Source organism: Cnephaeus nilssonii, assembly GCF_951640355.1.
Source record: "Cnephaeus nilssonii genome assembly, chromosome: 7".
In the NCBI taxonomy this organism is placed as follows: Eukaryota; Metazoa; Chordata; class Mammalia; order Chiroptera; family Vespertilionidae; genus Cnephaeus; species Cnephaeus nilssonii.
In genome coordinates this window covers 74,910,599-74,937,628 of record NC_137078.1, presented here as the reverse complement: position 1 = coordinate 74,937,628, position 27,030 = coordinate 74,910,599, and the positions used below count along the sequence as shown (strand labels likewise).

Here is a 27,030-nt window from a genome sequence, read left to right as displayed (position 1 = left end):
TCCTGCTGCCCAGTACCCTGGCTCAGCCCCGACCAGCACACCCCTCCTGCAGTTCCCAAGACTCCTCTGGCCCCATTACTTATCTGCTGGTTTGCAGACTCATCTGCTCTCTATGCTCTAATTCACCCACGCTTGCTAGGCCTCTAGGTGTGGGTGAGTGGTACAAAGTTCACCAACCTCTAGAAAGCAAAAGGAAGAACATCTGGAGCTGTTGACACTGAGGCAACAGTCCCATTAGGTCAAAATGGAAAGGTATTTCATGGATACAGGCATCTCCTCGCTGGTCCAATCCTAAGAGGGAGGGAAGGAAGACAAGACCCACATTGAGACCAGATTTTCTGTCTGTTGCTGCCTTCACCCTACCCACTCCCCTCAGGGGCCCCTTCCCTACTGACCATCAGAGACTCTCGGCTCTGGGGGCAGGGGACTCCATTCCTTGCTCTGGCACAGCTGTATCAGGTATTCAAAGCTCAGCATTGAGCCTATGCAGGCGGCATCCCGAGGGTGGAGCTAGGGGAGGAATAGCAGAGGTCAGGGTAAGCCCCTGTAGTCCCAGAGACCTGGGCCTCCAGCTCCCAAGGAAGCCCACACAGTCAGCCACTCAGAACACACAGATTCAGAAAGCCCAATGGCTGTGGTCCTCCCAAAGGGAGGACACCCCACCTATAAGGGGTGGGGGTATTGCTGAGGTCACTCACAGCTCTCGGGATCTCAGAGTATGTCAAGTCCTGGAGATGCTTCCAGCAATCAGGGCCAGGTCCCACTCGCCCACACTGAGGCTCCACCCACACCTCAGTGACCAGATTGAGCTCCGAGTCTCCCTCCAGGGCCTCCACCTCCACATCGTTGTCATCATCTGTTGAGAAACTAAAGGAGGAAGGGGCCTGAGCCTGTGATTGAGGAGAGTCCAATCCACAACCCCATGGCTGGAGTCAGTCCACGGAGGGCAGGAAGATAGTGGAAACGCAGGGCAGCCACAAGTCACATGTGGCCTTACCAGACCTGCGCCTGCCTGATGAAGCATCTAAAAACAGCACCCTCTGCCCCAACTCCCTCAGGTACGGGAGGCAGAACTTCAGGGGACAGTGGGGAGGAGGAGGAATGTGGAGAGAGGCAACCCTCTGAGGGGCCAGGTCTCACCTGTCCTTGGTGGAGGTGGAGTGTGGGGGGAAGAGGATGTACTGGACAACACATGTGTGCCTCTCTTCCACTGCAGCCTGCCCCGGAGGCTCGTTCTGAGGGTAGATAGGATGGGAAATCCTGGGGCAAACCCCAGCCAAGACAGAGATCTGGCCCCACCCAGCTCTGGCCCTCAGAATTTTAGTCCCCTTGCCACACTGTCCCAGACTGGCCTCAGGTCCGGTTCAGCAGTCCCAACTCAGCTCAGAGGTCAGGGCCCCTGGGATGGTGACAAGCCTTGGTGGGAGGTATGATGAGGGATAGCACCTACCTGAATGGGAAGCTCCAGCACCATGTTGATGATTCCTTCCCCGCTGCAGGCGAAGTGGAACCCTTCAGAGAGTCGGACTCTGAAGCCCCATAAAGATGGGGGCAGGACAGGATGAGATGGGGAGACACAGTCAGAGTATACATCCCGACCCCATGCCACTTATGCACCCACTTTCCAGCAGCCAAGTAGGTAGACGTCAGTGCTGGTGGCCCTGCTAACACTAGTGGTCCTTCTAATGTAACAAGTCCAATTAGGACCAGAGGCCTAACTAAGAGTGGAGGGAGGAGGATGGAGGGCAGTAGCAAGCCCTGCTCTGTGCTGGATACTTTGCGTAACAGCAGCAGCAGCTATTATGAGGCTTAGAGATGGGCAGTGTCTGGCATAGACTTTCTGCCAGTGTCCTAACCCAGAGTCTACACTGGCTCTCTCCCTTGCCCCAGTTGTCTGGCAGGCTCAGGTGACATACTCAGTGAGGATGGAGAGGAGCTGGGCAATGGCACTGAGCGGCAGTGCGGGGGCCAGTCCTGACGGGACGCTCCAGAGCCAGCGCTGATGGTAGAGGTAGCGGGACAGCGATGCTAGGCTAGAAGAGGCTGAGCGGCCTGACACCAAGGGCAGTGGGCCTGGTGGCTCCAGTGTCAGCAAGAAGGGTGCTCGGTAGTCCAGGGGCAGCTTCTCATACCTGGGAAGAAGGGGCAACTCTCAGTCGATTGCTGCATATACCCAGCTGAGCCACAGCCTTCCCATGTACTCCAGGCCCCAACCCCACCCTCGGTACCAACCTGATAAGTAGTTTGTCCAGTGGCTTATGCAGGACCACAAGGCAGGGCCGGTCAGAGAGGGCCTGCTGTGGCCCCAACAAGGGGGGGGACTTGGAGGGAGAGTTGCCCCCACCTATGCCCCCCAGCCCTTTTCGTTTCACCTTGGGTGTTGGTTCCTTACTTTGCACTCGGTGGGGGAAACGCAGCCGCAGGATCTCTTCCCGCAAGCCTGACACAATCTGAGGAAAAAATGCAATTAAATTCTCCTACTCCCAAATCCTACAAATCTGGTAGAAGGGGCCCACAGACAAGGTGAGAGAACCTTACTTAATCTGGGGGTTCCTCTCTCTACACCCTGGCCCTGTGGGTTTGGGGAGAAGGAGCCAGTCTACACTCCAGGCTCCTTGGGCCCAGCTCACCTTGTGCCTGGCCTGTGCTGGTGTGCCGATGGGAAAACCCAGGCGAAGAACCATGCATGGGGCCTTGGAAATGATGCGGACCATGTAGAAGGAGGAGGGGGGCTGGTCTGGGGCACTGGGGAGAAATGGGAGTCAGTGAGCAGCCGTAGGTTGGCTGTAAATGAGTTTAAGAGGAAGTAGGGATGCAGTCTGGGGTTAGAGGAAAGACATGAGTTGAGATGGTGGGGGAGGAGTGAAGGGACATCACTTTGCCCACCTGGAGAGCAGCTTCACATAGGAATAGCCCTCAACTAGCACGAAGCTGCTCCAGTCCCGAAGCAGAGAGGTCAGCGAGGAGTGTGAGATCCTGCACTGGACAGTGCTGTAGCGCCCGTTGCTGCCCGGGGTGTGCAAATGCTTGGGGATTGGTCTGGGAAGAGAGGTTAGCATTGAGGTCAGACCCTCCCAGCTCCAATCTGAACAGATTACTACCTCTGTCTTCTAGGACCTATTTGAGTATATGGGGGCTAATGAGCAGGAAGAAAAGGCCATAGTTTTTCTTGGCCTTGGTTGGTAAGGGCTCATCTGCTGCTCCCCTTCCCCATCTTCCCTATTTCATCACCCCTGCTCCTCCATCCCAACTATGGTCCTAAGAGTATACTTACGTGTCATGCTCCAGGATTAGCACTAGGCGATGCATATGCAGCCAACGCTGCCATGAATTTGCATCCATGGACAGCACTGGCTTCCAGTAGGCAGCAAACTGGGCATGGGATGAGTCGGTTCCACTGTGTTGAAGGGAAAGCACCTGGGGGTGGGAAGGACAGCCCTACATGAGTATTCATAGAAAACCAGGGTACAGCCTCCAGACAGTGCACAGAACCATGGAGTTCAGAGGGTCAGAGATAGCAGTGGTTTAAGGCTAGGGGGAATCAGAACCCAGCCTGGGCTGGATGTAAAAACTGCCTCCAATGTGAAAGCTAGATTAGGATGAATGAGCCCAGGTTCAGACTATGTAGCCTTTTAAAGCTAATTTCAGGCAAAGGATGAGTCCTGCCACGCTTCTCTCACTGACTCTGGAGCAAAGCTACTGAGTGTTGGCAGGACTTGAGATGAAGCAATTGCTCACTAGCATAAGTCCCCAGGCCTAGCCATGTCAGGCTGACACCCGGGGGCTGAGTGTGAGGAAAGCACAGGACAAAGAAGCTATGGTCTTCAGGAAGTGCACAGTTCACGGTAGTTGTTAATGGTGGAAAATGGGTGAAGGTGGCAGGGGGAGGCCAGAGTATGCCAGATGGAAGTGGGGCAAGAGGGCTTGCAGTCGCTGGGATACTACCACCTGGGCAGCCAGCCTCTCTCTACAGATCCTCCTCCTTCCCCAGGGGCTTGGAAGGAGGAAGGAGAATTGCTCTCAAGGTTAACAGGTTCTGGTTTGGGTGCCTCGGACTTGAGAGGGTGGGCACAAAATGGGGGTAATGAGATCAGAGGCACTCACCGGGGTGGTGGAGCCAGGAGGGATGTAGAAGAGTGGCACTCCACTCTTGGTGCTGTCCGGAAGTGTGAAGTGTTCTGGGACTGAAGAGAAGGACTGGAGGTGGGCCAGCATCTGGTCCGTCTGGTTAATGCTGCAGGACAAAGGCCAATCCTGAGCCACAACTGACTCTGGTGGGTACAGAGGGGAGCCCCTAGGGACAGGGGACCCTGGACACAAGCCTGGTGCTCAGGGTGTCTCTCTTCACCCCTCAAGTTCACACACCTTCCCCTCCACACAACGAATAGGGCATCACTCACGGTGCAATGACCTCACTCACCTCTGCAGCGTGTTCCAGAACCGCCGAATAACGTGGGTGCGATACAGTGAGCGAATGGGTTGCCTCAGCGCACAGGACACATCATGTAAAATGTCATAGCCACCTTCCATTGTGACTTCCACCCGTGTTCCTCGAGGGCCCTCAGGCTCCAGGGGCCAGGGTGCCACAGCCACATACTCAATGCGCATGTTGTGTTTCCACAGGAGCACCAGCTTCACCTCCAGCTGGGACCCTCCTGCAGGGGAAGCAAGAGGGCTTAGTTAGGAGAAGCAAGCATAGGAGGCCGGGCCTGGGACTGATTCCTATCTGATACTCCCACCTACCTCATGGAACTCTAGCCTGGCCAAAGGTTCCAAGCATGGTTCCACAATTTCAGGCCCCACAGCCTGCCAACTGACACAAACAAAATTCTGCAGTAATCTGAAACAAAGCCAAATTCAGGATATCACACCACTCTCAGGTGACTTGCCTGAGGCAAAAGGAGATGGAGCTGGGCAGATAAATGTTAAGAGAACCAAGCCCTGAAGGCAGTTCCAAACCCACTTGTCTCAAATGACCAGCAGAATCTTTCATGTGACACTTCCGTGTGTGATATGTGTGTCCTCTGTTTTGTTTGGCAGGTCTTCTCATACTCAACGTCTGAGAAACCTGTGGGATACAGCAGGGCCCAGTAACACCTACCTTTGGCTAGTGTGACCTCTCGGACACTGTAGCCCTCTCGAAGCCGTACAGACACGGTGCTGACCAAGTCGGCTGGCACCTCCTTCTCAGTGTGCTTCTTCCGTCGAAGGGCCAAGGCAGGGTTGCTGCTGGCAGAGACCAGGTGCTCATTAAATAGTCGGTGCTGAGAGCCTAGTGAGGATGGAGAAGGGTACAGTGGTTACCTGTTAGTGGAGAGAGATATGGGAGAGGGGCTATGCTGAAATAATGGGGAGAGAACAGTACGAGAGTAGTTAGCCCCAGTTATATTTTCAGTCCCCGCAAAACCCAAACCCTAGATAGATTCCCGTATCATCTCAGCCCATCTTACACTTCCCCATTCCCGCACCTGCCCCAGTCAGCCGCTCACCGCAATAATATTCAGGGTTCAGGGCTTCCCCACTGCGCAGGAAGGAGTAGAGGAGAAATGCCCGGTGGTAGACAGTCAGACCCAGGTTGCCTGGCTCAGGCTCCGGACAAGTGGATAGGTAAGAGCCAAATGTTGCCATTGCAATGAACTTCATCAATTCCACATTGGGCACGTGGCCAAAACTGCAGTCATAAGAGTAAACTCCTCCCACCTGGAGAAAGTAAGTAATTGGAGATCTCGCTCAAAAAGAGGCACCAGGGAATGAAGTGTAAGAGCGGAAGAGAATGGGTTGGTGGCTGCTCCCATCCCCTGGACCACAGTGTGGAAAGTGGGCCAGTGTTCTCCTAGGACAGACCACTGTTACTTTCCTTCCCTGAGCCCTTCTGCCTGAAGCCTGTGCCATCTGGTCACACCCTTCTTCCTCAATCAAATACCAGCTTGCCCCCATTCATTAAAGATTTTGACTACTGACTCACTGGCTTTCTGTCACCATCTTGAGAGACTTTAATATCTCTCTAACAAAGTGCTCCTCAAACTTTAGGGTGCATATAAAATACCTGATGATTTTATTAAAATGCAGTAGGTCTGGGGTGGGGCCTGAGATTCTGCATTTCTAACAAGCTCCCTGGTGATGCCAATGCTGCTAGCTACCAATGCCGCTCGACCACACTTTGTTTTAAAAAATATTTTTATTGATTTCAGAGAGGAAGGGAGAGGGAGATAGAAACATCAATGATGAAAGAAAATCATTGACTGGCTGCCTCCTGCACGCTCCACGCTGGGGATCGAACCTGCAACCCTGGCATGTGACCTAACTGAGAATCGAATCATGACCTCCTAGTTCGTAGGTCGACACTTATCCACTGAACAATGCCGGCAGGGCATAACCTTATCCCTTTATCTTCCATCCTCCTTCTCCTGCTGCTCTTTGACCTTATTCAGACTGCCAGGCCTTGAACCTCTGCTCTCTCCAGGTATATCACCAGGCTCCTCATCCTCCTTTCTCAACCCAGTCAGGTCCCTATGTTCAAGCAACTTTAGCATCATTTTCAATTCCCTGGCCCTCTTCACTTTTTTTATGCTTCTACCTCAAAAACCCACGCAGGATCTACACTGAGTGGCCAGATTATTATGATCTCTGAATGCATAATAATCTGGCCACTCAGTGTCTATCCTATATAATAAAAGGCTAATATGCAAATTGTCCCCTCGACCAAGAGTTCGACCAACAGGCAGGCCAGCCAACCGCCCATGTCCCCTCCCCCTGGCCAGGCTGGCCAGACCCCACCCATGCACGAATTCATGCACTGGGCCTCTAATATATATATATACACACATACACACAGACACACACACACTGAGTGGCCAGATTATTATGCGTTCAGAGGTCATAATAATCTGGCCACTCAGTGTATAGCCCTAAATTGGATGCCAATGGATCCCAAAGGGAGAAAAACACATATTTGGGTCGGCTGATACCACCTCAAAACATATGACACCCAACCCAACTAGTCCTTCAATGCTGTCCTCAGTATCGTTCCTTCCTCCCAACTCTGGCCTCCTTTCCCTTACAGTGTTCATCTTCACCTTCTACTTCAGAGAGAAATCACAGGCCCTTGGTAGAATTTATCTACGTCTTCACTTCTATCCTTCTGCTTTCAAAGAAAGACTTGACCTTCTCCTGCTCCTCAAATGTTTCTTAAGTCAACTGTCCTCCTGGCAATTTAGGATCTTACTCTATCAGGCTTCCTTTTCTTTCCTTTAGTTTCAAGCTCTGTTTCACCATGGATCCTTAGAAACATGCTTAAGCCTCTAGCTTAAAAAGCAAACAAAACAAAATAGTTAAACACCCCTCTCCTTTCACCCTGTACTTCCCTCTGGCTATTATTCTCACTCCCCACTTGATCCGAATAGCCAAATTCTCTGTGTCAATACTTGTCTCTACTTCCTTCTAGTCTATCCACTCTTCAACCCACTGCAATCATTTCCCTCAATATCTCTTCACTGAAATGGCCTGAAAAAGATCCCCGTGACCTCCTAATCACCAAGTCCAAAAGGCACTTTTCATTCCTCATTTTACATAATCTTTCTGCTGCATCTCACACTGTTAACTACTCCCTTCTTCCCAAAACTCTAAATTCTCTTACACTAGAATCTCCTGGTTCTCACCTGATTTTTTCCCCTTCATTGTATGCTCAGCCCTCTACCTATGAGAGACCTTTAAACATTAGTGTTTCCTCAGGTTCTTCACTCTCTCTCAACTAGTGCAGTCTCCTGAGTATCAGATATGCATATCCAACTGCTAACTGCTATGAGTAGCAGCCATTATTAAGTAACTAGAGGCCCAGTGCATGACCAGTGGGGTCCCTTGGCCTGGCCTGTGGGGATCGGGTGAAACTGGCTCTCCGACATCCCCCAAGGGGTCCCAGATTGCAAGAGGGCAGTTCTCGGGTGACACACCCCAGAATTGGGCTTCCTCCTTTCTGGTTCCGGGTGTGTCACCCGAGAACAGCAGCTGCCAAGTAACTGCAGCTCGGCAGCTCCTGCGTTGAGTGTCTGCCCCCTGGTGGTGTGCGTCATAGCTACCAGTGTGCGTCATAGCTACCAGTTGGAGCATCTGCCCCCGGTGGTCATTGCGTTTCATAGTTACAGGTTGGACGGCTGCTTGGCTTTTATATATATAGATAGATTATGTACTACATTAAGCATTTTATTATTATTACTAGAGGCCCGGTGCATGAAATTTGAGCACGGGGGGTGGGGAGGGGAATGTCCCTCACCCAGCCTACACCCTCTCCAATCTGGGACCCCTCGAGGGATGTCCAACTGCCCGTTTAGGCCCGATTCCACTAAACGGGCAGTCGGACATCCCTCTCACAATCCAGGACTGCTGGCTCCCAACTGCTCACCTGCCTGCCTTCCTGATTGCCCCTAACCGCTTCTGCCTGCCAGCCTGATCACCCCCTAATCACTCTGCTGCCAGTCTGATTGATGCCTAACTGCTCCCCTGCCAGGCTGTTTGCCCCTAACTGCCCTCCCCTGCCGGCCTGGTCACCCCTAACTGCCCTCCCCTGCAGGCCCGATCACCCATAACTGCCCTCCCCTGCAGGCCTCGTCCCCCACAACTGCTCTCCCCTGCAGGCCTGGGTCCCCCCCAAATGCCCTTCCCTACAGGCCCAGTCACCCCCAACTTCCCTCCTCTGCCAGCCTGGTCACCCCTAACTGCCCTCCCCTGCAGGCTTGATCACCCCCAACTGCCCTCCCTTGCAGGCCTGGTCCCTCCCAACTGCCCTCCCCTGCTGGCCATCTTGTGGTGGCCATCTTGTGTCCACATGTGGGTAGGATCTTTGACCACATGGGGGCAGCCATCTTGTGTATTGGAGTGATGGTCAATCTGCATATTACTCTTTTATTAGATAGGATAGAGGCCTGGTGCATGGGTGGGGGCCAGCTGGTTTGCCCTGAAGGGTGTCCCGGATCAGGGTGGGGGTTCCCTTGGGGCATGGGACGGCCTGGGCGAGGGGCCTGTGGTGGTTTGCAGGCCGGCCATGCCCTCCGGCGACCCAAGAGGAGGCCCTGGTATCTGGGATTTATTTATCTTCTACAATTGAAACTTTGTAGCCTGGAGCAGAGCCAAGCCTCCTGCTTGCTCTGTGGCAGCAGCCATTTCTGTTGGGATTTATTTACCTTCTATAAATGAAACTTTGTAGCCTGGAGTGGAGGCCTAGGCCAGCCAGGGCTGCAGAAGCTTGGCTTCCTCCATTGCTGGGGGCAACCCTAGCCTCCTGCTCTTCCAGCTCCATGGCTGCTGCCATTTTTGTTGGGATTTATTTACCTTCTATAATTGAAACTTTGTAGCATTGAGTGGAGGCCTAGGCCGGCAAGGGCAGGTAGAAAGCTTGGCTTCCTCCATTGCCGGGGAAAACCAAGCCTCCCTCCTGCTCTCTGTGGCTACAGCCATCTTGGTTGGGTTTATTTGCATATTTGCTCCTGACTGGTTGGTGGGCGTGGCTTGTGGGTGTAGCAGAGGTATGGCCAATTTGCATATTACTCTTTTATTAGATAGGATTTTTTTTTTTTACATTAAACACTTTATATGCATCCTCTCATACAATGAGGAAGGCACTATTATAATCTCTATTTACAAATAAATCCAACCAAGAAGTGATGTGCCCAGGGTCACAAGGCTAGTAAGTGGAGCCAGGATTCAGGCCAGGCATGCCTAACTCCAAAGGCCATCCTGTTGACCCATCCAATGCAGCATGCTCAAATCTGGATTCATCATCTTGTCCTCACTACACCACAACTGCTTCTCTTCGTTTGCTCTGCCAGCTACCCAGTCATCACTGAAGTCAGTACATTAAAAATATCCTTAACTTCTTTCTCCCTCACCCCTTACCACTTGCTAATCATGTCATGTTGATTCTACTTTTTCATTTTCTCAATCCTATCCTCTTCTCTCTTACCCTAAATTCTCCTAACTTTAAGCCCTAATCCTCTCTCACCTGACCACTGCAATTAATAGTGGTCTTTCCTCCATCCCTGCCCTTTACCCAGCATCAAGAGTGACCTTAATAAAACACAAACCCAACTAGTGACTTTCCTTCTATTTATCTGTGTCACCCACAGAATTACGCTGACACTCAATACAGCAGAATCAGCTTTTCATGCTCTGGCCTCCAGCCTTGTTTCCCATAGCTCTGTGCCCCTGCCCCACAGTTCATCAATCCAAATCGACTGCAGTTCCCTGAATATACCACTTTCCTCCTAAGCTCGTTAGAGCTGGGTTTTCTGACCCTGACAAACAAAACAGTAGTAACTAATCTAATGGGGCTGGAGCTGACTGCCAGATTTCAAATTCTGCATTCTTTTTACTATAACACGCTGTTACTATAACATCCTAAGGAAAGAGGACAAAGACAAGAGTGCTCTCCCACCATTGCCACCTACCTCTTTCTAGACATGGCACCTCTTCCCACCACACACATGTAATTATGCTACTGGCTTTACCTGGGGAAATCATCGCCTGAAAGAAAATAACTAATCATTTCCCACTTTGTGAGATGCCATACTTCTCCCTCCTTCATCCTAGAAAGTCCTCACCTGTACAAAGGAACACGCCACAGTGCCACTGCGAAGCTGGTTCAGCAAGGTCTCACAGACAGCAACATCAGGGACGCTGGTCACCCCATCTGTGATCACAATGATACCTGGAGCAGGAAACATCAGACTCAGACCCGGGGACACTGACCCGTCAAAACCAGGCACTCAACTGATGAAGCCCTGAAGACCTTGGTGTCTGCCAACAAATGTGTTTTATAAGATTCAAACACCTTTCCTTTCCCCTTCCCTCCTGCTTTTTTCTCTTAAGTGCTGGATCTCAGTCTTTTCCTGAGTGATATCCCTGGAGTGCTACTCCTTCCCACCAGGATCTCTGATGATTGTCAGAGCTGTGGGTACTTGAGATATCCACTAACACACACTTAACTCTTACAAACAAGGAAACAGACCCTCTCCCCTGGGGCCCACTGATTCCCTGGAAACTAGCTTTGCTGATAATGCTCCCCCAATATCCTTTCTGAATTCTATTTCCCCAATCCCACCAACATTCCTTCTACTGACCTGCACTAGAGTTTGAGGGGAGCAACTGCAGCGCCAAGATGCCCTGACGAATCATACTGACCAGTCCAAGATCAGCTGTCACCATGGAGACTCCCATCTTCCGGCCAGGGAGCTCCCCTGAGTCTGGGGACTGGTCCTCTGCCTGGCCCAAGTAACAGAAAAGACAGAATGGGACAGAAAGCATTGCTACATCCATAGCAAAGCCCGAATTTACAGCAGCACTGCCCAAGTCAAAACAGGCCCAATCATATGAAGACCCCAAACCCCCAACTATGCAGCCAAACCCTGACAGTTCTTCCTTCCCCAGTGTGTGTTCAGATACTGACCCTCAGATGGACAGGGAGTCCAGCACCATATGTAGCACTAGATTGTACTGGAGCAGGGCTTCCCCACCTTTTGCCAATAAGGCCCTCTTTCCATATTTTTCTACTGTCATTATGAAATATAAATGTCATTATACATCAATGACACCATGTTTCAGACACAAAGAACTGCCACCTGTCTGGCTACTTCTAGGACATTGGAAGGAATGAAAATGCATTCTAGTGAGCTTTATCCTTGACTGTATAAAGTACTAACTAGAGATCAAAGCTATCCATGGTCACCTTCTCAGATCCATCAAGGGAGAAGATCCAGGACTAAAAAAAAACATAGCAAATAGCCTTCACACTTTCTCCAGCAAGAATTTGTGTCCTGGGAAGAGTATCCGAGCCCTCCTCCCAATAGGGAACCTGTCATGGGTACTCACTAGCACTTCTAATCCTGGCTCACTCTGTCTCTGGCCCTTTTTTCCTACCCTCTTTCCCCTCTGTATTAGGCTTGCCCCTCTTCTCTCCCCTCTGTTCCTTAACAGCTGCTCTTTCTAAATGGCCTCTACCTACTTTGTCTCCCACATACCTGGCTCTGGGGGTCATACTGCTGCTGCAGCATGGTGGCCACCTTATCTTCAAAGAGACAGAGCTGTGCATATACCTGCTGCAGGAACACTTCCCGCTGGGAAGGGTCCAAAAGGCAGCCCTGGATCAGTACCTGAGAAGCACGAGGGAAAGACCAAGACATAAAGGTCAGGGGACACTGGGCAGTCCCCCTCCTGACTTGCCCATTTATTCTCCCTCTAGGCAACCCTGACTTCCCACCCAAGCAAGCTAATTCCACAGCCAGTTCCTCCATCACCAGATCATCTACTCCATCACTCCTCAGCCCAGGTATTCCTGCTCACTGCCCCCAGGTCATGCCACCTTAATCTGGATTCACAACCTTCCTCCGCTTCAGGTCCTCCACACTGGGTTTCCCCATATCCCTGCATTGGGGACAAGATAAGATCTTCCAACTCCTTCCATCTTTGTCCATAAACTGCCCCACCTCAGGTTAGCAACGCCTTTTTCATTCTACTTCATATATTTTTTATTCTTGTTGATTCCTAAGCACTGCACACGAAGACTGTAAGGAAATTTTCTCTTTTTTAAGTTCAAAATCTTCTTATTCCCCCAATGAATGCTCCTTCCTTCCCTTTACTCTCAATGATGACTTCCCCCCTCAATAGGAATTCCCTGAGGGTATACTACTCTCCAACCCACAGAAAACACCTCCAATTTTGCTTCATGTTTATACCTGTGTTCTTGTGCTTCCTTCCAGGCTCTGAAGGAAAGATTTCTTCTCCTCCTCTTTCCTCCTAAAGCTAATCTCTCTCTCTCTCTATCTAATCTGGGGTCCTCCTTCTCGCTAATACTTTCATTTTCTCTCCATGGGATTTCTTTTCTTCTACTTCCAACATAAATAAGTGCTCCCATCCAGGGTTCTTCCTGCCTTTCCCACACCCCTTTTATTCCCCTCTTTCTCTCTCCTAAGCACCAAAGGGCCCTTCTTTTGCTTCTGTAACTTGTTTCCTGAGTCTACACAGCCCAATTGGGCCATTTCTACTACCTCTGTAACTTTATAAATAAACTTTCTCTTGTAATTTGAAAAAAAGAAAAAGAAAAAAAAAGCCCCCATCCTAAAAATGTTACATAGGGCTGTTGACCCCTTGGTGGCCCTGAGATCTCTCTTTTTTCTCTCCCTATCAGACTCCTTCAACCTGTCTCACACGCCCACTTCTCCCAACCCTGCTCTTCATTCCCTATTCAGAACTGCAGAAGCGGGTGAGCACAGCCCAAAGAGGGGAGAGGGGCACTCTATCCCACTCTACACGCCAGACTGTGAGAAGCAAAATAGAATCAGGGGAATATAAAAAGATGAGAAAGATGTTCACAGCTGTATTGTTTAGAAAAGTGAAAATTGGGTCAACCTAAGGGTCCAACAATAAAGGTTTGGATAAATACATAATGATAAAATATGATAAAGTCAAGCAGCCATTAAAAGTCATGTTTCTAAAGAATATTTAGTGACATGGAAAAACACTTGCCCTGCCTGGTTTGGCTCAGTGGATAGAGCACCGGCCTTCGGACTGAAGGGTCCCAGGTTCAATTCCGGTCAAGGGCACATGCCCAGGTTGCGAGCGCGACCCCAGTAGGGGGCGTGCAGGAGGCCGCTGATCAATGATTCTCATCATTGATGTTTCTATCTCTCCCTTTCCCTTCCTCTCTGAAATCAATAAAAAATCTATTAAAAAAAATAAAGAAAAACACCAATATTATACTTTAAAAAACACACAACAGGACGTAAAACTGTGTGTCTGGAATGAGCCTGATGTTTCTCCTCTATTTGGATAAATTCCCCAACAGAATAAAGTATTAGATCTTAGCTATGACATTCAAAGGTTTTCATAATCCTGTCCTTATCTCTCCAGTCTCCTCCTAAACCCCCCACCTCCACATTCAAATTTTACTGTGTCAAACTAAGTAATATGTAATGAGAGCAGTTTTCTAGCTATATCTTTGCTCCACAGGTCACTCTGTCTGGAAGCTATTTCCCTGTCTTTGAATGGTTAATTTCAATTCTTCTTTCATGACAGTTCAAACACCTCTTTGTTCCAAGATGAGGACTTCCAACTCCTGCAGAGACATTCAGGCTTTGTTGGATGCTCCCCACCTTGCTCTCATTGCCCCCAGTCATAACTTATTAGTGCCCTTATCACATTCAACTGAAATTATCTCCTTCAATATCAGTGTCCTCCAATAAACCCTAACCCTAACTCCTCCCATCAGGATAAGGACAGTGTCTGATTCATCTGTGTATTCAGGACCCAATCCAGGCCTGGAATAGATCAGGCTTCAGTAAGTGTTTGCCAAACCCAACCAAGTGTTGAGTGATTACCTAATACCCATGCTTGTTCTGCCTTGGCTATCAACACCTACCAAGTCTGGCCTCTGGGGATGGAGCCCACAACCAACAGTCCTAACAGCTGCACTAGGAGAGCACTTTAATCCAGAGCAGAGGGCTGGGATTCAGGTGTGTACCAACTGCCTTATTCATCTTACTTATATATAAAATTTCCGATCCCCTGCTCCAAGTCCATACACACTTCTCTCTTCTCTTTTATTGATTTCAGAGAGGAAGGGAGAGGGAGAGAGATAGAAACATCAATAATGAGAGAGAATCATTGATTGGCTGCCTTCTGCACACCCCAAACTGGGGACTGAGCCCACAACCTGCACATGTGCCCTGACTGGAATTGAACCTGGGACCCTTCAGTCCTAGGCTGACACTCTATCCACTGAGCCAAACCAGCTAGGGCAAGCCTTGCATATTTCAAGACCCTCAGATGCTGTTCCTTACATCCCTGTCTTTCAAAACCAGCTAAGGTGACAATGTAGCCAACAGGCACAGTTATAGGGTAAGCCCTACCAGTGAATTGAGAGGGTAGTTAAGAGCAGATGAGGGGAGACAGGAAGATGGCTACTGACGGGAAGGCAGGCTGCAAGATAGTGTGTTAGTGAGAGAACGAAAGGAGAGTGTGTGGACGTTTGGGGAGTGTCTATCTGTGAGTGATGGACAGCTATATTCCAGGGGACTGTTGGGGACTGCTGGACTGGGCTCCCCTGACAGGGAGCCTCCACTGCTGCTGAAATCTCTCCTAGAGCAACTGGCTCTGCCACAGAGACCGCACCATCTTGAAGGGGAGAGTGGCTGTGATCGGAAGCCTAGCCTTATCTTCAATCGGGAAGAATCGGATAACTCCTGGGACCCTACAACCACAACACCCAGGGATCAGCTGTGAACCCACAAACACCAGGTCTCAAGGAGAGCGAATACGTGGACTCTGACGAGCTCTGCACCTTCTCACAGAAAGGTCAGATTTCACCCAGAGAAAGGTGAGGTCAGCAATCCAGGCTGAAGGGAGAAACGTGCGCAGTGGGAGCTAGAAGTTCAGAGGAAGTCTGCGCCCCACAAAATCCTCAGACATTGGGGCCAGTGTAGTCTGCGAATGTGGAAGGGGGTCCACAGGGCTGCTGACAGAAGGGAACTCTAGAAATCAACCCATAGCTGGGCTGGGCATAAAAAGGCAGCCTGAAACTTTACCAGTAAACCGGCTGTGCTGTGCCAGGGGAAAAAGACGTGCACAGAGACATGAGCAGAGTTGCGCAGTGCCAGGGCTAAAAGGTCGAGAGTTTGCACACTTACTCTGGCTCTTTTTTCTCTTTAAATCCTTGCTTTTGATTACTAAGCCAAGTACATAGGATCACCCAATTAAAAACACTCAGAGACTGCAGGGGAAAGTTGTTTTTCTGGAACCTGGGAATCATAGGGGGGAGAAACGATCAGAAAACCAGCTCTGGGGCAGTCCATATCCCCAAACCAGTATTAAGTGCAACAGGGAAAACAAATTCTAAATACTGGGTAGAGAGGACTTACAGCCCCCGATGTCAATACAGAAACACTGCCACCCAGGGGTTGAATCACAAACTGACTCTTGTGTAAATACAACCAGAGGCAGGCTGAGTAACAAAGAAATACTGCCTGCTTGAAAACAAGGTTGTGGCGTGCGACACAGAGGAGCTGTGGAATGCAGGGAACTTCAATACTGTCCTGACTACCTGACAGGAAACAGGCATGCCAAACAGAACAGTAGAGGAAGTAAATAACCTTCACTACTGCACATTTTTATTTTTTACTTAAGAAACTAATTTTTTTCTCACTTGATTTTACCCTTTTAATTATTATATTTTTACTTTTAATCAGTATTATTACTACTACTACTATTTTACCTTTTTTTAAGTTTCATTTTATTTTCTCTTTATTTCATTTTATTTTATTTTGGTATTTGTGTTCTACATTCTATTTTCATCTTTCCTTTAGCATCACTTTACTCTATCTCAACTTTACCTTTATGCCAACACTCTCTTCCTCACTTTTCCCCTTTTGTTGTCCTGTTTCTCTTACCCTATTCCTGCTTTAGATTTTCCCTATTTCCCTGTTAAAAATTCATCCTACCTATATACAAAATTTCCGATCCCCTGCTCCAAGTCCATACACACTTCTCTTCTCTTTCTTTACTATCCAAAATTTTTCCTCTTCCCTTTTTTGTTTGTTTTTTCTTGTTGTTTTTATTTATGTTTTTTGTTTTATTTTGTTTTGCCTTTCTTTCTCTCTATCCTATTGTTGTTAGTTTGTTGATTAGATTGTTTTTGTTTGTTTGTGTGATTGTTTCTCTCTCTCTTTTTTTTGCTTCTGTTTTTCCTCTCCTTGCTTGTTATTAGTTGTTGTTTGTAGTTTGCATTCATATCTGGGTGTTAGTTGTTTGCATTTTTTTTTTTGGATTAGTTGTTCTTCTATTGGAATTTTCTCCCCATATAGTTGTACCCCCCTTCTTTTTTATTCTCTTTCTTTTCTCTTTTATTTTTTTTCCTTTTCTCAATATCATTTTTGCACTCTTTTTTTTATCCCCAAATTCTCTTTTCTCTGGTGGTCACCGTTATTTGGGGTTATTAGTATCGTGAATACATTTGTGTTCAGTGCCTTGTGTGTTGTGCCTTGTTGTGTTGTATTCTGTGCGTTTAAGTCAATTCAAGAGAGAGAGAGAGAGATACATAACCAGACACCAGGAGAGGAGAGATCATGGGGAGACAAAGAAACAGCCCGCATATGAAAGAAAAGGAGGCATCACCAGAAAAGGAAGTAAAACGAAATAGAGGCAAGCAATATGTCAGATAAAGATTTCAGAGAAATGGTCATAAGGTCGCTGAAAAGGTTGGAAGACAAATTCAACAATATGAGTAAGAACCAAGAGGAAATGAAGAAGAACCAAGAAGAAATAAAAAATGACATCATTGCAATAAAGAACTCAATAGAACACATCAACAGTAGACTAGAAGAAGTGGAGGACCGCATCAGTGAGCTAGAAGACAAAGTAGAAAAAAATACCCAAGCAGAGCAGCATCTAGAAAAAAAGCTTAAAAAACAAGAGGAGAGCCTAAGGGAACTTTGGGACAACATGAAACGAAACAACATCCGCATAATAGGGGTTCCAGAAGGAGAGGAAACTGAGCAAGGAATAGAAAATCTGTTTGAAGTAATAATGACAGAAAACTTCCCTGATATAGGGAAGAAAAAATTCACACAAGTCCAAGAAGCTCACATAGCCCCCAAACAAATGAACCCCAAAAGACCAATGCCAAGGCACATTATAATTAAATTGGCAAACACCAACAACAAAGAATCTTAAAAGCGGTCAGAGAGAGACAGAAAATTACCTACAAAGGATCCCCCATCAGACTAGAGACTGATTTCTCAACAGAAACACATCAGAAGGGAATGGAATAAAATATACAAAGTCATGCAAAGGAAGGGTCTGAATCCAAGAATACTGTACCCTTCAAGGCTATCAATCAAAATTGAGGGTGAAATCAGAGGCTTCACAGACAAAAAAGGACTAAGGTAGTTTATCACAACCAAACCAGCAATGCAATAAATGCTAAAGGGTTTGCTGTAAAAAGAAGAAATAGGAAGCGAAGAAGGAACACAGGGGTAAAGAATAAAAATGGCGACAAACAAATACCTATCAATAATAACTTCAAATGTAAATGTATTAAATGCCCCAATCAAAAGACATAGGGTAGCCGAAACCGGTTTTGCTCAGTGGTTAGAGCGTCGGTCTGCGGACTGAAAGGTCCCAGGTTCGATTCCGGTCAAGGGCACGTACCTTGGCTGCGGGCACATCCCCAGTAGGAGGTGTGCAGGATGCAGCTGACTGATGTTTCTCTCTCATCGATGTTTCTAACTCTCTATCTCTCTCCCTTCCTCTCTGTGAAAAATCAATAAAATATGTTAAAAAAAAAAAAGACATAGGGTAGCTGAGTGGATAAGAAAACATGACTCATATATCTGCTGTCTACAGGAAACCCACCTCAGAAAAAAGGACACACACAGACTGATGGTGAAGGGATGGAAAAAGGTATTTCAGGTGAATGGAAATGAAAAAAAAGCTGGGGTAGCAATACTTATATCTGACAAATTGTATCTCAAAGTGAGGGACATAACAAGAGATAAGGAAGGCCACTTCATAATACTAATGGGAGCAATCCAACAAGAAGATATAACTCTGGTAAACATATATGCACCCAATACAGGAACACCCAAATACATAAAAAAACTTTTGGAGGATATCAAGGGAGAGATTGACAGCAATAAAGTCATAGTAGGGGACTTTAATACCCCACTAACACCAATGGACAAATCCTCTAAAAAAATCAGCAAAGAATTATCAATCCTAAATGACACACTAGATCAGATGGAATTAATCGACATCTTCAGAACATTTCACCCCAAAGCCACAGAATATACATTCTTCTCAAGTGCACATGGGTCGTTTTCAAAGATAGACCATATGTTGGGACACAGGCAAAGCCTCTTCAAATTCAAGAAGATAGAAATCATATTAAGCATCTTCTCAGATCACAATGGCATAAAACTAGAAATCAATTACAATAAAAACAATTTAAAAAAAATCAAACACCTAGAGGCTAAATAGCATGCTATTAAACAAAGACTGGGTTAACAGAGAGATCAAAGAAGAAATAAAAAGCATCATGGCAACAAACAACAATGAAAACACAACAATCCAAAATCTATGGGACACAGTGAAAGCAGTCTTGAGAGGGAAGTTCATAGCTCTACAGGCCTACCTCAAAAAAAAAACAAGAAACAATGGTAATAAATTATCTAACCCTAAAACTCAAAGAGTTAGAAAGAGCGCAACAAGAAAAGCCCAGTGTAAGCAGAAGGAAGGAAATAAAGATCACAGCGGAGATAAACGACACAGAGATAAAAAAAAAAAAAAAACAATAAAAAAGATCAACAAAACCAAGAGCTGGTTCTTTGAATGGATAAACAAGATTGATGAACCTCTAGCCAGGCTCACCAAGAAGCAAAGAGAGAGGACCCAAATAAACAAAATCAGAAATGAAAGAGGTGAAGTAGCAACCGATCCCACAGAAATACAAATGATTATGAAAAATACTAGAGGCCTGGTGCACAAAATTTGTGTGAGGGGGGAGGGTCCCCTCAGCCCAGCCTGCACCCTCTCCAATCTAGGACCCCTCAGGGGATGTCCAACTGCCTGTTTAGGCCTGATCTCCATTTTTATTTTTCTAAACCAACAGTCAGACATCCCTCTCACAATCCTGGACTGGTGGCTCCTAATCGCTCACCTGCCTGCCTACCTGGTCACCCCTAACTGCCCCTCCTGCTGGCCTGGTCGCCCCCAACTGCACCCCTCTGCCAGCCTGGTCACCCCCTATTTCCCTCCCCCGCCAGCCTAATTGCCCCTAATGTTCCCCCCCTGCCGACCTGGTCACCCCCAACTGCCCCCCTCTGCCAGCCTGGTTGCCCCTAACTGCCCCCCTTGCTGCCCTGGTCGCCCCCCACTGCCCTCCTGCCGGCCTGGTCACCCCATGCAGCCTGCTGTTCAGTCGTTTGGTCGTCCCTCAGTAACCCCCTTGCCGGCCTGGTTGCCCCACGCAGCCTGCTTGTTCAGTCGTTTGGTCGCCCCTCACTAACCCCCCTGCTGGTCTGGTCGCCCCATGCAGCCTCTTGTTCAGTTGTTTGGTCATCCCTTGCTAACCCCCTGCCAGCCTGGTCTAGACAGCCAGCTTGTGAGGGTGTGATGGTCAATTTGCATATTACCTCTTTATTATGTAGGATACTATGAACAACTCTATTCCAACAAAATGGACAACCTAGATGAAATGGAAATATTCTTAGAAAAATACAAGCTTTCAAAACTCAACCAAGAAGAATCAAACAACCTGAATAGGCTGATAGAAGAAGAAATTGAAACAGCAATCAAAAATCTTCCAGCAAACAAAAGCCCTGGTCCGGATGGCTTTAAAGGGGAGTTCTGCCAAGCATTCAAAGAAGAACTAAAACCTATCCTCCTCAGACTATTCCAAAAAATTCAAGAGGAAGGCACAATTCCAAGCGTTTTCTATGAAGCCAGCATTACCCTAATCCCAAAACCAGATAAAGAGACCACAAAAAAGAGAACTACAGGCCAATATCTTTTTAAATATATATATATATATATATATATATATATATATATATATATATATATATATATTATTGATTTTTTACAGAGAGGAAGGGAGAGGGATAGAGAGTTAGAAACATCGATGAGAGAAACATCAATCAACTGCCTCCTGCACACCTCCTACTGGGGATGTGCCCACAACCAAGGTACATGCCCTTGACCGGAATCGAACCTGGTACCTTTCAGTCTGAAGGCTGACGCTCTCTCCACTGAGCCAAACTGGTTAGGGAAGGCCAATATCCTTGATGAACATATATGCTTAAATCCTCAACAAAATTCTAGCAAATTGGATTTAGCAATACATTAGAAAGATCATACACAATGACCAAGTGGGATTTATTCCAGGGATGCAAGGATGGTACAATATCTGCAAATCAATAAATGTGATACATCACATAAACTGAGAGACACAAATCACATAATCATATCAACTGATGTAGAAAAAGCATTTGACAAAATCCAACACCCTTTCTTGATAAAAAAAACTCTCAGCAAAGTGGGAATAGAGGGATCATACCTCAACATAATAAAAGCCCTATATGACAAACTGACAGCTAACACCATACTCAATGGGCAAAAACTAAAACCATTTCCCCTAAGCACAGAAACAAGACAAGGATGCCCACTTTCACCATTCCTGTTCGACATAGTACTAGAAGTACTAGCCATAGTGATCAGACAAGAAGAAGAAATAAAAGGCATCCAAATTGGAAAAGAAGAAGTAAAACTGTCCTTATTCACAGATGACATGATACTATACATAGAAAACCCCAAAGACTCCATCAAAAAACTACTAGACCTAATAAATGAATTTGGCAATGCAGCAGGATACAAAATTAACACCCAGAAATCTATGGCCTTTTTATACATCAATAATGAACTCACAGAAAGAGAAATGAAAAAAAAAATCCCATTTACCATTGCACCAAAAAAATTTAAGATATCTAGGCATAAACTTAACTAAGGACATAAAAGACCTGTACTCAGAAAACTACAGGAAAAAAGAGATAGAGGAAGACATAGACAAATGGAAGAACATACCATGTTCATGGATTAGTAGAATCCACATTATTAAAATGTCCATACTACCTAAAGCAATCTACAGATTCAATGCAATACCTATTAAAATACCAATGGAGCCCTGGCCGGTTTGGCTCAGTGGATAGAGAGTCGGCCTGCAGACTCAAGGGTCCCAGGTTCGATTCCGGTCAAGGGCATGTACCTTGGTTGAGGGCACATCCCCAGTACGGGGTGTGCAGGAGGCAGCTGATTGATGTTTCTAACTCTCTCCCCCTCTCCTTCCTCTCTGTAAAAAAATCAATAAAATATATTTAAAAATCAATAAATAAATAAAATACCAATGGAATATTTCAAAGATCTAGAACAAACTCTCCAAAAATTCATCTGGAATAAAAAAAGACCCCGAATAGCCACAGCTATCTTGAGAAAGAAGAACAAAATTGGAAGGATCACAATACCAGACATCAAGCTATATTACCAAGCCACAGTTCTCAAAACTGCCTGGTACTGGCACAAGAACAGACATAGACTGAATGGCCAGATTATTATGACCACCTGACGTTTGTAGGCAAATTAGCCGTACACTGCATCGTATGGAATACGGAAGCCGAAGGCCTGTTCAAACACCTTTGCTGTCTGCAGTTACCAAGATAAAACATCTCCAATTTGCACAGGAACACAAGGATTGGACAGTCAAGCACTGGAAAAAAGTCATGTGATCCGATGAATCACATTTCCAGTTGCATCATGCAGATGGCAGAGTGAGAATTTTGCAGAAACAGCATGAAAGCATGCACCCCACATGTATGAGTACAACCCTTCAAGCTGGTGGGGGCAGTGTTATGGTTTGGGGCATATTTTCCTGGCATGATTTGGGCCCTTTAATTTGTGTGGAACAATGTCTGAATAGCATAACATACTTAAGTATTGTTGCTAATCAAGTTCATCCTATCATGTTGGTGGTGTATCCCAATGGAAATGGCTTCTTCCAACAAGACAATGCACCATGCCACCGTGCTTGTATTGTGCAGGAGTGGTTTCAAGAACATGAGGGAGACTTTACCTTGCTTAGGTGGCCCCCAAAATCACCAGATCTCAATCCAATTGAGCATTTGTGGGACAAAGTTAAAAGAGCCATCAGGCAGCTGGTTCCACAACCATCAAATCTCACAGAACTGGACTGTGCTATTCATCAGGCATGGTGTCAGATTCCTCGCATCACCTTTCAACATCTCGTGGAGTCAATGTCAAGAAGAATCGCCGCAGAATTGAAGGCAAAAGGTGGCCCAACAAAGTATTGATGGGGTGGTCATAATAATCTGGCTACTCAGTGTATAGACCAATGGAACAGAATAGAGAACCCAGAAAGTGACCCAAACCATTATACTAAATTAATATTTGACAAAGGAGGCAAGAGCATACAATGGAGTCAAAACAGTCTCTTTAATAAATGGTGCTGGAAAATTTGGCCAGATACACGCAAAAAGAAAGAAAAGAAAGAAAGAAAGAAAAGAAAGAAAGAAAGAAAGAAAGAAAGAAAGAAAGAAAGAAAGAAAGAAAGAAAGAAAGAAAGAAACAAGATCACCAACTTACACTATACACAAAAACAAACTCAAAATGGCTAAAGGACTTGAATGTAAGATAGGAAACCATAAAAATCCTACAAGACTCCAAAGGCAGCAAAATTGCAGACATATGTCATAGCAATATCTTTACAGACACAGATCCTAGAGCAAGAGAGACAAAGGAGAAAATAAACAAATGGGACTACATCAAAATAAAAAGCTTATGCACAGCAAAAGAAACCATCAACAAAACAACAAGAAAGCCTACTGCATGGGAGAACATATTTGCCAATGTTATCTCTGATAAGGGTTTTTTGTTTTGTTTTGTTTTTTAATTTGGAAATTATGGGGAAGCCAGTTGTGATCTTGATACAAGGGACCAAGTTCCACTGAGTCTCCGTTCCCATCTGCTTTTATTTACTAGAATACACAATTGCCTTTCCGATAAGGGTTTAATCTCCAACATTCACAGGGAACTCATACAACTTAACAAAATGAAGATAAACAATCCAATCAAAAAATGGGCAAAGGATCTAAATAGACACATTTCTACAGAGGAAATTCGGAAAGCCAAGAGACATATGAAAATATGCTCAAAGTCACTAATCATCTGAAAGATACAAATCAAAACAACAATGAGGTACCAACTCACACCTGTCAGAATGGCTATCATTAACAAATCAACAAACGACAAGTGCTGGAGAGGCTGCAGAGAAGAAAGAATCCTTCTTCGCTGTTGGTGGGAATGCAGACTGGTGCAGCCATGTGGAAAACAGTATGGTGTTTCCTCAAAAATTTAAAAATGGAACTCCCATTTGACCCAGTCATACCACTTCTAGGAATATATCCTAAGAAAACAGAAACATCAATCATAAAGGATATATGCACCCTATGTTCATAGCACCACAATTTACAATAGCTAAGATTTGGAAACAGCCAAAACTACAACTAAAAGACAAAATAACTATCATCAGCAGATGAGTGGATTAGAAAAGTATTGTACATCTACACAAAGGAACACTACGCTGCTATAAAAAAGAAGGAATTCTTACCATTTGCAGCAGCATGGATGGGACTGGAGAGCATTATGCTAAGTGAAATAAGCCAGTCAGTGAAAGAAAAATACCACATAATCTCACTCATTTATGGATAATAAAGAACATTATAACCTGATGAACAAAAAGATAGATTACGGAGGCAGAGAAGCATTGAACAGACTGTCAAATTACAGCGGGAAGGCTGGGGAAGGGGAGGGGGGAGGTAAGAGATCAACTGAAGGACTTGTATGCATGCATATAAGCATAACCAATGGACGCAAGACACTGTGGTGGGGGGGTGAGGGCATGTGCCGGGGGTAGGGGAAGCCGGGGGAAGGTCAATGGGGAAAAAAAAGGAGTACTAGTATTTGTAATACTTTAAACAATAATAATAAAAAAATTTTTTTTAATTAAAAAAAAAAAAAAGAGCGGATGAGGGGAAACCGGGTCATGCTTATCTAAGCCAAAAACAGATATTCCAGTAACAGACTTGGCCATTCTCAAAAAGGAGTGTCTTGAGATAGCCTGCTTGGGTGTTGGACAAGCCCTGTAATTATCTGGTCAGCATTACACCCCACACTTTACAGGGCTCTCAGAGAAAATGACCCCCTCTGTCCTTGGAAGAAATTACGTTTCTGAGTATTGGTTATATTTCAAAATCATAAAACTATTCCTGAAGACCAACTTCTAAGGTTAGTGCCAGGAGTCAGGACACACAGAAAAAACAGACTCCAGCCAGAACCAGAGACTTACAGGAGTGAGAGAGAAATTTGTCCAATCAATGCCAACTGACCTAAAGCTTATGGGAAGGCTCTTTAAGACCAGAGGAACTGATTCTTTCAAGAGGAGAGAGATTCATAGAGATGACTAAGAAATAGGTTTAAGAAGCTAGCAGAGGGGGAGAACTAAGATGGTGGCATAGGTAAACACCTGTACTTGCTGCCTCTCACAATCACATCAAAACTACAACTAAAAGACAAAATAACTATCATCCAGAACCGCGGGAAAGATGGCTGAGTGAAAGTCCTACAACTAGAAGGAAAGAAAAAAGCGCATTGAGATGGGTAGGAGGTGTGGAGGTGTGGAGACACGCACAGGATAGGCTGGCAACTGGGTGCGCTGTTGTTGTTGTTTTTCAATCAGGAGGGAAATACAAGGTCCCGATTGCTCTAAACTCCAGTTCCGGGCAAGACCCTGAGGGCCCAGTCTCATATGGGGAGAAACTGGACTATCTGGCATCAGGCCGGAATGTGAGGGCGGCTTTCTCTCAAGAGGTGCTCGCAGTGATCATTGTTCCTGCACAGGGGCGCCGGATGCAGAGACATGGGGACCTCTCCAGTGCAGGGCTGACTGGCAGCCATTGCTGTTTGCTCTGCCCTGGTGATTCCCTGAGACTCCGCCCCACCCAATTTACAACCCCACACAAGCTGTGTGCAGCAGCTTTTGCATATGAATGGCCTGTCCTTTCTCAGCTTAAAACCTGTCAAACTGTAGCTGGGTCAGAGAACCCAAAGCTTCCAAAAGAAGGCCCAAGGCTCGGCAGCAGCCTGCCTTGCTTCATAGCTGAGCCTCATCTGGGTACTTCCAAACCCCAAACAAAGAGGAGGAATCTGCAGATCTCTCTGTAGCTCCTGCTGGGTGGCCTCAGGCAGTGGCTGACTTTACACTTCCTTGGAGATCCAAGAGCCAGTGTACCTAGTGGTCAGTGTAAAACCATACCGGATTACAATTCTTCACATCCATAAGCGACACACTCAAGGAGCAGACTCAGTGAGCACCAAAGCCCCACTAAAGCAAGTCCTGCCCCATAAGGGTGTCTCCTACACAGCATTCCCTTCATTGTAGACACAGCTGGTCCTCACAGCCAATTGGCCTGGAGGTCAATTCCTCCCAGTGATACCAACAGCAATCAAGGCTTAACTATAACAAGACTGTGTACACAGCCCACAAAGGGGTGCACCAAGAGTGTCCACCTCAGGTAACTGGGGAGGCTGAGCCACTGGGCCCTATAGGACACCTTCCACACAAGGCCACTCTATCAACACACAAGGAAGCAGCAAAAATGCGGAGACAAAGAAACATGTCACGAATGAAAGAAATGAAGGAAAGCAAACTACTGGATATAGAGTTCAAAACCACAGTTATAAGGTTACTCAAGAATCTTCTAAAAACCTCTGAGGAACTTAGTGAGACCTCCAAGGATCTTAGTGAGAATGCCAAAAAAATGGAAAAGGACTGGTCAGAAATTAAGCATACACTGACTGAAATAAAGAATAATATACAGAGATTCAACAGTAGACTAGAGGATCCCAATAATCAAATAAAAGATTTGAAATATGAGGAAGCAGAAAACACCCAACCGGAAGAGCAAAAAGAAAAAAGAATCCAAAAATATGAAGATAGCGTAAGGAGCCTCTGGGACTTCAAGCGTACCAACATCCAAATTATGGGGGTGCCAGAAGAAGAGAGAGAGCAAGATATTGAAAACCTATTTGAAGAAATAATGACAGAAAACTTCCCCTACCTGGTGAAATAAATAGACTTACAAGTCCAGGAAGCGCAGAGAACCTCAAACAAAAGGAATCTAAAGAGGACCACACCAAGACATATCATAATTAAAATGCCAGGGCAAAAGACAAAGAGAGAATCTTGAAAGCAGCAAGAGAAAAACAGTTAGTTACCTACAAGGGAGTACCCATACGACTGTCAGCTGATTTCTCAACAGAAACTACGCAGGTCAGAAGGGAGTGGCAAGAAATATTCAAAGTGATGAATAGCAAGAACCTACAACCAAGATTACTCTACCCAGCAAAGCTATCATTTAGAAGGTC

The 27,030-nt window shown here is 46.3% G+C and overlaps 1 protein-coding gene across 2 annotated transcripts in view; it reads right to left on the bottom strand.

Moving 5' to 3' along the window:
• SZT2 (SZT2 subunit of KICSTOR complex) overlaps nt 1-27,030 on the bottom strand; it is a 66,761-nt gene that overhangs the window by 25,717 nt on the left and 14,014 nt on the right. The window contains exons 5-21 of one of the 2 annotated variants that reach the window (XM_079778321.1): nt 12,009-12,140; nt 11,112-11,253; nt 10,593-10,699; nt 5,490-5,700; nt 5,102-5,272; nt 4,421-4,655; nt 4,105-4,234; nt 3,275-3,417; nt 2,887-3,039; nt 2,631-2,745; nt 2,233-2,450; nt 1,917-2,132; nt 1,451-1,529; nt 1,141-1,235; nt 699-867; nt 396-510; nt 178-291 (exon numbers count right to left, since the gene is read on the bottom strand). In XM_079778321.1, the coding sequence (XP_079634447.1) occupies nt 178-291; nt 396-510; nt 699-867; nt 1,141-1,235; nt 1,451-1,529; nt 1,917-2,132; nt 2,233-2,450; nt 2,631-2,745; nt 2,887-3,039; nt 3,275-3,417; nt 4,105-4,234; nt 4,421-4,655; nt 5,102-5,272; nt 5,490-5,700; nt 10,593-10,699; nt 11,112-11,253; nt 12,009-12,140 (2,545 nt within the window). The remainder of the gene's footprint in view (nt 1-177; nt 292-395; nt 511-698; nt 868-1,140; nt 1,236-1,450; nt 1,530-1,916; nt 2,133-2,232; nt 2,451-2,630; nt 2,746-2,886; nt 3,040-3,274; nt 3,418-4,104; nt 4,235-4,420; nt 4,656-5,101; nt 5,273-5,489; nt 5,701-10,592; nt 10,700-11,111; nt 11,254-12,008; nt 12,141-27,030) is intronic. The other variant, XM_079778322.1, reaches the window with a different exon arrangement.